Consider the following 12,777-nt stretch of genomic DNA (forward strand, 5'->3'; position numbering starts at 1 on the left):
TGCTAAAACGTCTCACAGGCCAGGTAATAAGACTTTGTAGAAGTTTAGACAATAGCTTGACATCACCACCTTGACACTTTGTCCATCTTCAGGTAGATGAAAAAAAAACAAACAAACCCACAACCAAAACCAAAACAAACCAGAAACCCTATCTTTCTGCACGTGCGTTCTCAGAAAGCAACGCTGCTCCTTCTCTTTCGGTTCCGGAGCCTGTGTTTGTGTTCCTGGCTGCTGTGTTTGTGTTTGTCGCGCTGGGTGTGTGTGTGCGGGGGTGTCCCTCACGTCCCCGTGTCCGTGCCCGCCCGCGAATGTCTCGGGTCTCTGGGAAGGGTGGGCGCTGTGTGCCTGTCTTTGTGCCTGTCTCCGTGTCTCTGTGCCTGTCTCTGTGCCTCTGTGCCTGTCTCCGTGCCGGTCTCCGTGCCTGTCCCTGCGACCCGGGGCCGGGGCAGCGGCCGCAGCTCCGCCCGCCTCGGGACGCGGCCTACGGGGGACACGAGGGGTTCAGCGCCCGCGCTGCTTTCTGTCAGCGCTCCCTCGGCATGGCTGCACCGCCCGGTCACTTCTGTCACTGGAAAGTGCCTTTTCACTTTCAGAATGACGCCCCAAATCGCACCGTGCGGCGCTGGCACCTCGCCGCCCGCGGAGCCGCTCATGCCCGCGTCCCTCAGAAAGTCCGCAGCGTTCTCTTCCCCTGCCGTGTCCGTCCGTGCCTTCGCGGCGGCAGAACGGGAGAGCCGAGCTGCACCTGCGCACTCCCATCGGCTCTGGCACCCCAGGGGAACCCAGCGGGCGGAGGGCGTGCGCGGGGCAGGGGCAGCGGCCGGCCGCGCTAGGCCACCGGGCTGGAGGGCTCTCGCCCGACCTCTTCCGCGCCCGCAGCGGGACACTGGGTACGAGGGGAGTGACGAGAGCGAGACGTGGGTCGCTGCTGCGATGGAGGAGTTTGTGTGTGTTTGTGTGTGTTTGTGTGTGTATGTGTGTGTGTGTGTGTGGCGAGGCGTCCCGGCCTGCGAGGAGGGCTCCGCGGGGCCGAAGCGCTGCCCCGGGGCGAACGCCGTCAGCCCGAACCTGTCGGTGTCAGAAGTGGAAGCGGCAGTTCTGCGGTCCCGCGCTGCAGCAGGTTGGGATGTCGGTCTCTATCCTTTCCTGTCACATGGCTGGTAATAGGATCCCTCATCTGCCACTCGGCACCTCGCCGGGGCGCACTTACAGGACACATGCTGTAGGGCCTCCGCTTCCCGCACTTTGCGCTCTTCCCGGCCGTCTGCCACCCCCGGAGCGCCGGGGCTGCCGCCTGCGAGCGCGGTGCGGCCCGGCGGCCGCTGCCTATGGAGCCTCCCGCCCTCGCCGCCGTCCTGGCCTTCTCCGGGCTGGCGCTGAGCTGCTGCCGCGAGCCCGTTCTCTCCGGTGAGTGACGCTCCGCGGGGAGCCGGGAGGGGGGCGCGTCTGGGGCTGCTCCTCGGGCTCCTCGCAGGGCTGAGCGGCGAGGGAGCCGGGCAGCCTCTCCCCGAGCTCCGCAGAGCCGCAGCTGGCGCGCAGCCTCCCGCGGAAGGGCTCTGCCGCCCGGCAGCGCCTCTTCGAGGTCGCGACGACATCCCTTCCTGCTCGCCAGAGCGGTGCCGGGCTCGAAGCTGCTCGTGCAAACACGCTGCGGGTGTTTTTGCGTGGAGTTCGTGGGCATTTGAGGCTCTCTCTGTGCTTGCTGAACTGGGAGCTCGGAAACTGTATGAAAGCATGATGTAAGAGAAAGAAGAGCAGCACGTTTCTCTATAAAAGTGGTTCGATAGCTAGATCTGTGGAATGGAGGCTTGTAAAGGGAGAGGGGCGTGCGATTGTTTGTGTCACTGGGAAAGAAAACTCTGGCAGCAGAGCCAGAGCTTGAAGGGTGGCCATCCTGCCTGGCCGCAGTGGGCTGCTCCAGCTCTCAGCCAAGCCTGGACTCCTCTGACCATTTAGGTTCTCGTTCAGCCAAAGAGTCTGGGAAGCCTGAAGCTTCACTTCCTAAGGTGATTTTTCACTTAAAATTTCTCTGCACGCTTTTGTCCTCATTTTAGTTGTTACTAATGATTTCAAGTACTATGGTTCTCCTCTGGTAAACATTGGCCATACTTTGCAAGGTCTGAAGTGGCAGTTCCAGATGATCACAGTGTCACAGCCATCAGATGTGTGGTCCTTTTGGATACGTTTTGTGTATTCTTAATTGCTGTTACTTCTTACCAAGTAGAATTTGCTCCACTTCTTTTTGAACACATACTTGCTCATCAAGTTTTTGTAGATGTACCTAATTAGATATGGAAAAGACTTACATAGACTTTTTCAGGGAATAAAAAACCTTTTACAAGGAAAAGTTCTGGCAGACTTTACTTCTCAGAAGTAAAACTTGAGAGTATTTTCAGATAAGCATTTAGAGAGCTGCCTAGAGAGGGACCATGTCTAACAGTCTGTTCCCAGTACCATTAGGACGTGTTTGGTGCACACAGTGGATACTCCTTGCTGTGCTTAGGTTGAAGAATGTTTGCTTGTAAGGTTTCAGAGCAGAACTGTGGAAAGAACACTCCATGTGTAACCGTATCTCTCACAGAGAGGCTGCGTGACAGCAAGTGGAGGATGTGGCCCAGTGTGAATGTTTGGCTGTTAAAGGGGACAGAAATGCCTGAGCACAAGCAGCTGGGGCAGGGGAAGAAGGGAGTGGATTATAGAGACAAATATATATTGCCCCTGAATGAAGGTGTAGCAAAGGAGAATGGATCTAGAAAGTACTGCCACCTATGTGTCTTCTGCTAAAGAACCTGGAAACAGTGCAAATCTGCATTTCAACAACAACCTGTTCTTTGTATGGCATGTACAGGATCTGCAGAGTTCCTAATCTGCACAAGGTATACATCGGGATCTTCATCTTGACCCTTAATGCCACAGAATTTAAATGGCATCAGCTGTGTCAGGTTGCACTTGAAACTAGCAGAATTGTGAAATGACAAACATTACTACTGTTTTTGGAAGGCATTTTGTCATATGGTATGTTTTTAATGCCTATTCCTATTTTGTTTTTCTAATGTATGTCTTAATAAGCTTTTTGTGAAGTGCAGTCGAAATAAAGACTGCGTCACCATCATTTGCTAAGATAGGAGAGAAACTTCTGGAATTACAATATGAAAAATTACTCCAGTTGTCAGAAATGAAAGTGAATTAACCATTTTTGCACATACTACTATGCTACTTTTCACAGAATGATTCTGCTTCACCATGTGACGTCTAACAGTTTCTGTTAATTCAAACACTGACATTTCTGCATTCAGACCTTGACATTTGTGCATTCAAACATTCAGCCATACATAATTTCTCAAGTGAATCAGAAGTAAGAGATCTGTGAATAGATTACCTACCATTAAAAGACTGATTGAATTTGGTGAGTTTTGTGTTACAAGGCCAAAGAAATGGAAATGCCTTCAGCAAATGTTAGTTTTGGTGAACAAATGTTGTTTTATATACTCAGTGCAAAAAGTTATAATTTCTAGTTTCTGTATTTATAGCATTCATTTAATTGCCTCATCAGAAATGTATATGATTATCAATCTTTTTCCTTTCTCTGTTTTCTTTCCATTTAGCAATACTGAGTCACCATGTCCTTGTTTTTTTTCCCAGCTGAGTCTTTCCTCTGAGCTGTTATTCCAGCCTTCTCTTACAAACCTTGTATCTCTTATCATCTTATTCTGCCTGTGCCTTGGTGATTCAGAGAAGCAGTTCTACTTGATATGCCATAAGCAAGCGTCATGGAAATACTTTTGAAAAAGCAATTTTTTTTTTCTTCTTTCTAACTAGGCAGATAGGGGATGAAATAGTCAGACATTTCAGCATATCATGCTTGTACATGCATAGAGCATAACTCAAAATCCAGAGTTATGTGAATGTATTTAAGTAGGATGGAGCCAAAGAAGTGGGAGGGAGGCAGGGATTACATGCTGCCAGCTGCAAAATTTTCAGTTTTGTCATATCACACCATAATGGTTGTGCAATTGACCACTCCCTTCATCCACACAGTGGCTATGGGGCATCCTGATAAAATTGCCAAAGGGATTCAGTCTGCCACACTTGACAAGGGAACAACAGTTTTAAAACTTCACAAAGAAAGAAAACAAATGGGTGTATTAAGGAACAGAAATTCTTATGGGGCCACATCACACATTCTTACTTCCAGTGATAAAGAATCACAAGACAAGCAAGTGTGTTTGCATCTTGTGGCTGAGGACCAGCCAGCAGCTGCAAAACTCTGGCTAATATAGCATGTTTGTATTGTACAAATAAAAAGAAAAAAGGGATAGAATGAATACTTTAAAGGATTTAGAAATAATGGGAACTGCCTCTTGTGCTCATAACCTAACTTGCCTGCTTCCAACATATTCCAGAAAAGGTCTGGCCAGTCAGATTTTAAAAAAAAAAAAAGTAATGAAAAGTGATTAGCTGGACAATGAGAGTCAGAATTTCACAAGGGTAGCAAGTTCACATATATGACAGCTCACACACTGCCAGGGAACACAAGTATCAACTCTGCATGTCTGTACATTTCCAGGAATGTACATTTTTACAAGACAGACAGATGGTTCAGTCAAGGTTTGATCAAATCTCAGGTGGCATAAATCAAATATAATCAAATATTCACTGTGGCTACTCTCTGGCTTGGACCAATGCTAATTAAGTCTCTAATTCTGACCAGCAAAAATGATTGCATTTGAGGACTTTCAGAAATTATATGTCTGAGTGTGCGTTTGCATGGATATGTAGAATGAGCAAGATACAAATTTTAAGCATGTGGAGTTCCCCTGCATTGTAAAGGAAGAATGATCAGCTAACCAAGTGCTCTCACATAGCATCGCATCAAAACATAACTGTCTGATTTAACAAATGGGGAGTTGTTTTCTGGCAATTTTGAAAATTGCAATTTTGAACAAAGATAATTCTTTTGTGATGGCTTTTCTTTGGCTTGTATCAACTGTTCTGTTGTGGGGGGGTTTTACTGTTACACAGCACAGGCACAGAAGCCTGATAGTTTTGATGAGTGCTTGTATTGTATTAGTATGAATTGGAATAGAAAAGTATTGAAATGTAAAAATAGTACACTACTTTTTTACTTGGGTAGATCTAAATCAGCCTTATACTTCCCAAAAGCATTTATTTTGCATCATAACATAATACAGAATGAGATTTTTTTTCCTGCCCACTCGTATGATAGTATGCAAATTAACTTTTGGTTCAGTCGATAAAACTGCATCTTCAAAGAAAACCATTGCAATGCTAAAAATATTTTTAATAATGACCACAGAAGCCATATTTGTGTCTTTCATCTCCTGAAGCTTCTTCTGGTTTTAATCAGTGTTCCCACATGAAGAACTGTGGCAACCTATGATAATAGAATCCCTATTCACATCTCTAGGGAAACAAAAATGTTCTCATTTGAAGAAGGTGATGTGGTGTTTTGCCCCTTCCATCCGTGGGCCCCTGCCTCTGTTACTGCCGGGGTATCTTGGCATCAGTTCAGTGGTTTCTGTCCTTTCCTCTGTGCGTTACTTTCTCATTGAAGTGTTTCTGCTGTCTAATTATACCCTTTCAATCAAATTAGAGACTGCAGCATCTGGTTAGTGCCTGTAACTGTTGCCATCTGCACCTAGATACAGTGCTTTCATTTAAGGAGGAGTGCTTAAATTACAATCTCCAGCAAGAACTAGAACAGTTTAGGTAGAATGGAAATGACTTAAAACTATTCTTAGAATACTGTGCAAGCACATGCATCAAGCAACCCACACTGAGTCATTATCGGACCTGGCACCCTTGGTTTCATACCCTTATATTCTGCTTAAGCATTTTCCTGACTTTTCTAAAAGGCTGTAGGAAAAACAAATGAAAACTGAGCAGGCGGTTATACCATGTAAATTCAAGGAACCTTTAATTTTTGGTCCAACCTTACAGAACATTTAATTACACTGCTGTAATGAAACCCAAGATTTAAATAGCAGCCACTTTCATTTATCTTTCATTAATCTACAGATCTTTAAAAGAAAACCTTGCTTTTTGTTGGGCAGTAGGTGGTAGGATAATTTCTGGCTTGGGTAGGCTAGTTTCAGGTTGATAATTGTTGTCAGTCTCTCTGGACACTACTCAATGCTCCAAGTAGCTTCCAAAACATTAAGCAAACAAAGTGGTTTCTTTTTTTTTTTCTCTCCAGTGGAATAGGAAGAAGTTTGTCATTCTGAATTTTCAGTCTCAAAAGCTGTGTACAGGCCTCAAACTTGGAAAGTCCTCTAAGTCATTTAAAACACCCTGAAACCTCCATCCCTTCAGTCTGCAATTTGTAGTGTCTCTAGATAGATGTCTTTGAGAAAATCATTGGAAGCCAGTGCAGACTCAAATGTCAGTGATTTATCATAAGTAAAAAAGTCAGGCTATTACAGTCTGCACTACCTTAATTTTTCAAATGATCCTAAAGTGGCGCCCATGTGGAGTGCAGGCAGCCATGCAGTCCCAAAGTAACAAAGGAAAATGATCACTGTAAGGTCCCTACATTGAAGAAGAAACCGACACAGATGGAAAGAATTCCTACAACAGCTGCTGTTTGATCTTCCAAATGTTGATCTGGCTCTAATAAAACTAATTGTGAACCTGTATCACACACTGAGTATTCGCTTATAGGGGACAACATCCCTAGTCTTGTTTTCTGCTTTTTTGTTCTGGCAGTTGTCACTCAATACATACTTATGTAGTCTCAGCATTCATTTTGAAAAGTTACTTTTCATCAACCATGGCACCTGATGTGTTGAAAACAAAGCAGCCCTGACAACAAACTGCTGTCCATGTTTTCTCACGAAGGCTCATAAACATTAGCCTGAACAGCACCTGTTGGAACCTTTCGTACTAGAACCACTGCAAAGGTTCTCTGATTAATTATCTCTGGTTAATTCTGTTTACAGATATCCCCGTGAAACAGTAGAAGCAGCAGGGTCATTAAGCAGTTAATTGAGTGAAATCATCATGGACACTGATTCTAATCACAGATTTGACATAAGCCTCTACATCAGACTATGTCTGAAACCCAGCTGACTAAGATCTTAGAACTATGAGGTCACACACTTGTAGATATGAGTGGTCACAGCTTTCTTTCTTCATGTTCTCTCTGAAACCCCAGTGTTTTAATAGAGGTTTATGGCTGACAGGATAGTTTGAGCCTTGCGTGCATGAACAAAAACCACGTGGCACATCTGCCAAGCACAGTGGCATCCTGATGCCTTTTTGGAGGCTGTCAGCTGTAGTGTCCACAAGGTGTCTGTTCTTCCCTTGCTGTCTTTGCCACTGGGAGAGGACCTGGATACAGTGTGAGTTCTGTCATAGTTTACCATAGTCTTACAAAACTTTAAGGAATAAGGCTTGCTGAAATTCATAGAACTGGTATTAATTTTCTTGAGTCACTGTTCTGATTTTACACTCCAAGTGAAGGGCTTCATAGCCTAAAGTATCGTAGAAGTATCAGTCAGCACAAGGCAGTTGGATCCAGTGGGTGCCACAACGTAGGGAGGTGGTTGTTGCTGGTTGATTTACTCTTTTCCCCCTCCCTTCTACGTAAGCTACCAAAGAGAAATCAGGTGATTTGAGTAAACCAAAGAGTTTTACCGATAGTGTTCAGTCCAGTCTGTTCTGACTGTTTAATTTAGGTGACCTCAATATGAATTAGTTTTGTGCAGACAAATCTAGGTGACCTTTTTTTTAAGCTCGTCTTTTCACAGAATTATTGCACTAGTGGTGTAAGATGAAAAGTAGGGTGGAAGTTCTAACCTCCTGTTCTCCAGAATCTCTTAGGACTTGCATTTAAAATAGAGAGGACAGTGGCCTTTCTGCAGATGAAACATGCACCTTCAGCACATTGGGAGTATTAATTTAATGGTGAAATCACTAAGGTAGTGTCTTGGCTGTCATGCAGCAAAATATGATGAAATCACTGCCTGTGATAAACGGAAGAATTGAGTTGTTTACTGCCAAGATACTGAATATGCTGACATCTGTAACTATGCTGCTAGGAATTTTACAGAAAACTGTACAAAATATATCTCAGCAGATCCCAGCGCTGACTGTTCAAGGTCAAAGACTGTAGGGTTGCGTCCTGGTTTCAGCTGGTATAATTTTCTTCTTAGTACCTGGTACAGTGCTGTGTTTTGTATTTAGTGTGAGAATAATGTTGATAACACACTGATTTTTTAGTTGTTGCCAAGTAGGGCTTACTCTAAATCAAGGACTTCTCAGTTTCCCATGCTTAGCCAGTGAGCAGGTGCACAAGAAGCCAGGAGGGAGCGTAGCAAGGACAACTGACCTGATTTTATAAAATGCCAATATTTATTTGAAAAGATTGCACTCCCATGCTATGGCAAAACTATTACTAATCCTTAACAAAATCCACATTCCCTGTAGCACAAAAGGTTTTGTATTTCATTTGATAACAGCTGCTAAATTCCATGACTTAAAAGTTTTCACTTCAGTGTTTCAGGGATAATCAATGATTTTGCTTGGTATCTCACTGCCTCCCCTTTCCACATCCACATCTAAGCCAGGGGAGCTTTGTTACAACTCAGCTGGCACATTTCCACCAAATCTCTTGATAGTGTAAAGGAACACAGGAGGCAGTGATACAGCTACCTATTGTCTTGGGAGCAAAAAGCTGCAGCTAAGAGGAATGAAGAGACATCTGACTCTTCCTTTTGTTCTTAAAGTGCAGTGAAGTTTGAAGAAAATCAGTTAAAAAAAGCTGACATGAAAATGTAAGTCAGTTGCTACTGCAAGTTAAAGCATGGGCCAGTCTTAGCTGATCCTAAAATGGACTGAAGTTAACTTCAGTTTAGTTTGTGTGCCAGACTAAATTCAGGTATTGTAGCATTCCTTGCATTTCTGAGTAGATAGAAGTATATATTGCTTCTCATTTAGGAGTGAGAAGCAAAAAAAAAAGTAGTAGCACAAAGCTAATGTAGATATCTTTTCTGGATGTGTTTATCACTTCTCACAAATTCTTTATACTGCATATTATTTTGTTTATCTATTTTGATTACATTTTTCTCCCTTTTCTGCTAAATTCATCAGCTTATATTTTCAGCTATAACCTACAAAAGCTTTTATGTTAACTGCAAAGCAAAAGAGGTATTGAAGAAAGTTGCAACACAGTCGTGACCTTAAAGTGGTTTTTTTTTCATGTTTACACAAATATCTGTGGTGGCCTGAATACTGGAAACTCAGATTTGCATTTTTAAGCAAATGTATGCAGCCCATCTGTATTGCTAAGGCAGTCAGGTAAATTACAGTAAGGAGGAGTATTGACCTGAAGCTTGTTTTGGTTAAATTATATAGCTTTCTGTCCAGGGATGATAGCAGAATACATTAGTGGCTGTGCAGACACCTCTTCTGTGTGCCTTCAGCAACAAAATTTCATTTAATAGAAATCCAAACTTGCCTAGGCATGAAAATGCACAGTGAAAGCACAAAACCATTGTCTTTCATCTGCTGTGTAACAGAACTCTGAAATAATTATTATAATTGTACCATTCTGATATTTGGGAGCCCAGACTAAACTAATTTCAGAGGCATGGCTTTAATAATACATTTTTCCTTCTTCTACAGTAGTTCTAAATACAAAAACGGTGTACTCTGAATATCAGGATTAAGATGTGGGTGGGTTTTTTTTTTTCCTCTTCCAGCTGCAGCCACACAGGTCTTTCTAGACTTGTTTTGTAAGGTAGATCTCATGAGGGACACCTGAGATCAGCACATACTTCAGAGCACTCTCCCACTCCCTCAGGGCAGTAGAACGTCTCTGCAGCTCTAACATGGTTTCTACAGAGAATGCTATCAGATGAAACAGGAGGTTTCACAGCCTGTAGTTAGCAGAAAGCATTTGTGAATTTCCTCAGTAACGCTGTCCAGTACAAATAAATGTTTACAGCAGCGTAACACAGCGAGTTTAATTCTGTCACAGACTGTTATATTTTAACCCTATTCTTAAATAAATGCAAGGATGATAAATGTTAGCAAGTATCAATTATAAACAGGATGGACTTATTTATGGTACACTAATTATAATGACTGTTTCTGGAAGATAATCACAGAATGGTTGAGATCAAAGTGACCTCTGGAGGTCATCTTGTCCAACTGCTGTGCTCAGGCACGGTCACCTAAAGCAGGTTGTCCAGAACCGTGCCCAGGTGGCTTTTGAATATCTCCAAGGATGGAGATTCTACAGCCTTGCTGGGCAACATGTTCCCATGCTTTGTCACACTCACATTGCATAATTTAATCAAAACTGTTTTGCAATTTCAGCAAAAGGAAAATTGTTCATGCATTTGAATATTTATTTGATCAGAAGATGTCCAGTGAACGTGTCCATGCCCATGGCAGGGCGGTCGGAACCAGATGATCCTTCAGGTCCCTTTCAGCCCAGACCATTCTATGATTCTATGATTAACAAGACCCAGCAAAACCAGGCAGCATGAAATTTGTAGTTCAGCAGAGAAGGGACTAATGTATTTAGTAACTAGAGAAATCATTCTCTACTTTGATTTCTAACTTGCTGAGTATTAGGAAGCTAAGAAAACAAACATAAGTGGGATAAAATGTGAGTGAGGCAGAAGAATACTGATACAGACTTTTTAATTTGAAAGCATAAATGCTTTAGTAGCAAATCATGACTATACTCTACTGAAGGAGGTCCCTTTCTAAGGCAATTCAATCCCTAAGAATTTTTCTAAATCAGAATGTAAATGTTGGTAAGATCTGTGCCTATGAAGTCTTTCACTTTATCAAGTCAGAACTTTAGCTGAAGTAGCATGAGATTTTGTTTAATATGCTGATAAGTAGCAGACTGGTAATATCATATAATTTCATTTTTGGAAAATTAACAAGTTACAGAGTTGTGCTAATGAGTAAAACATAGGAAAAACAGTAAAAAAAGTATTATGCTTATTCAGAAAATGCATGTTAATTGTGTAAACCTCTCTTCAGACCTGTCTCATACATTGTTTATTAAAGTAATGACATCATAATCTCTTGAATAGAGGTTTGACTGAGAGAAATCTTAAATCCTAGCCAGCATCTTTAGCTGCCTAAACAATGCAGGGAACATGGTCTATTGGAGATGGGGTAGAGGGTGAGGGAAGAACAAACACTAAACCTACATATACTCTTTCTTTTTTTCATTTCTCTTTCTTCCCAGAATGCTATACAGCAAACGGGGCCGACTATCGTGGCACTCAGAACCAGACCTCCCAATATGCAGGGAAACCTTGTCTTTTTTGGAATGAGACCTTTGAGCATCCTTATAATACTGTGAAATATCCCAATGGGGAGGGAGGGCTTGGAGAGCATAACTACTGCAGGTAAGAAATACCACATTGCTTTAACATTGCCTGTATACTCAGTGTTACTTTAAGCAGTTGGAAGAAAATCATGAAACCTCCTGTCATGCAGTGAAGAATGTCAGAACTGTGTCTAACGCTTTTTGGTTTATCCTGGAATTAGTACCCTGGATCTATGAGCACCATTAGTAGAATAACTTTTTCAACCCAGCTCCCACACTTTTTCAGCACTGTCCCTTATAATATGTCCAATCTGGAAGTTGGCATGACAGAGAAAGACTATAGATTACTTAAATGAAAAGGTGGAGATAAAAAAATGATCCAAATCAGAAGTACAGCAGTGCAGCAAGTGTCTGGAGGAGTCTCTTTATGATTTTTATCCTCCCACACAAGCCTGGTTCTGTTACACACTCTGTTTCCAAGTTTTGTTCTAATGAAAGTTCTGTAGTCACTAAAAATTCTAAGTGAGTTAGAGTAGTTATTTGAATTCAGAAGCTCATCTGTCAGGGGTTACAATACCAGATTAAACCACAGCAGATGCACTTCTGTTTCCTTGCCTTCTAGAGAAGTCCTCTATAACTATGGATAGAACTCAGAACAAAACTTAAATAAGAACTTCACAATTTAGGAGCCAAATCAGAACTTAAGTTCAGAGATGTCTGGGCTCTGCAGGCTTTTTTTCAGCTCCGTGTCTCAGTAGGCATACTGATACAGAGCTATTTAAAATACAGTGGCCACTGAATTCTCTCTGATACAAATAGCAGAATTAAGAATGTAATTTTGATTGTTGCTGTGTGGCAATATTTTAGACAGACTGTATATACAGGATCTTACTTTTGGAAGTCATTTCGGCTAATATTTTGGTTAGTATAAAGCAAAATGTGTTCAAGCTGTGCAAAAACGTATAAAAAACTGAATGTTTATCCAGATACTCAAAAAACACTTGAGACTTGCTTTACCTAGCAAATGAGAACTTGGTGTTACAAGGAGCAAGAAACCTGTAATCTGATATGTAAACATGAGAAATTACTTGATTACCAAATAGAGCTTTTTTACCTCATTCTGCTAGGTGTTGGATTATCCTCGTTGAGGCTGAGTTTGACTGGAAGGTTAGGCATTTTCTTCCTTACGCTGTATCACTTGGCCTAGGAATATTCTGACAGGTGTATGGAATGACAGTCCTAAGTAATGGATGACTTTTAACTTCACATTCTCTTGAAAGAAAGCTTGGAAAGTGACTAACAGTGCCAGAGTATATCTTTAGCATGCAAATGTTGTCGAGGCCTGTGATACAGCTGTTTTAGCTCTTTCTCTGACATTCATCTGTTTGATGACAATGGACAACTTGATCTTCCCTTCTCTCAGGCAGCACATACCTCACAAGGCTTTTTTAAGGCATAAT

General features: G+C 42.4%; 1 protein-coding gene across 2 annotated transcripts in view; it reads left to right on the forward strand.

Annotated features, from left to right (window-relative positions):
- Positions 1 to 187: 187 nt before the first annotated feature.
- KREMEN1 (kringle containing transmembrane protein 1) overlaps positions 188 to 12,777 on the forward strand; it is a 31,531-nt gene continuing 18,941 nt past the window's right edge. The window contains exons 1-2 of one of the 2 annotated variants that reach the window (XM_048323247.1): positions 188 to 1,120; positions 11,234 to 11,396. In XM_048323247.1, the coding sequence (XP_048179204.1) occupies positions 595 to 1,120; positions 11,234 to 11,396 (689 nt within the window). In that variant the 5' untranslated portion in view covers positions 188 to 594. Of the gene's footprint in view, positions 1,408 to 11,233; positions 11,397 to 12,777 lie in introns of both variants that reach the window. The other variant, XM_048323248.1, reaches the window with a different exon arrangement.

The sequence above is a fragment of the Corvus hawaiiensis genome, chromosome 18, assembly GCF_020740725.1.
Source record: "Corvus hawaiiensis isolate bCorHaw1 chromosome 18, bCorHaw1.pri.cur, whole genome shotgun sequence".
Classification (NCBI taxonomy): Eukaryota; Metazoa; Chordata; class Aves; order Passeriformes; family Corvidae; genus Corvus; species Corvus hawaiiensis.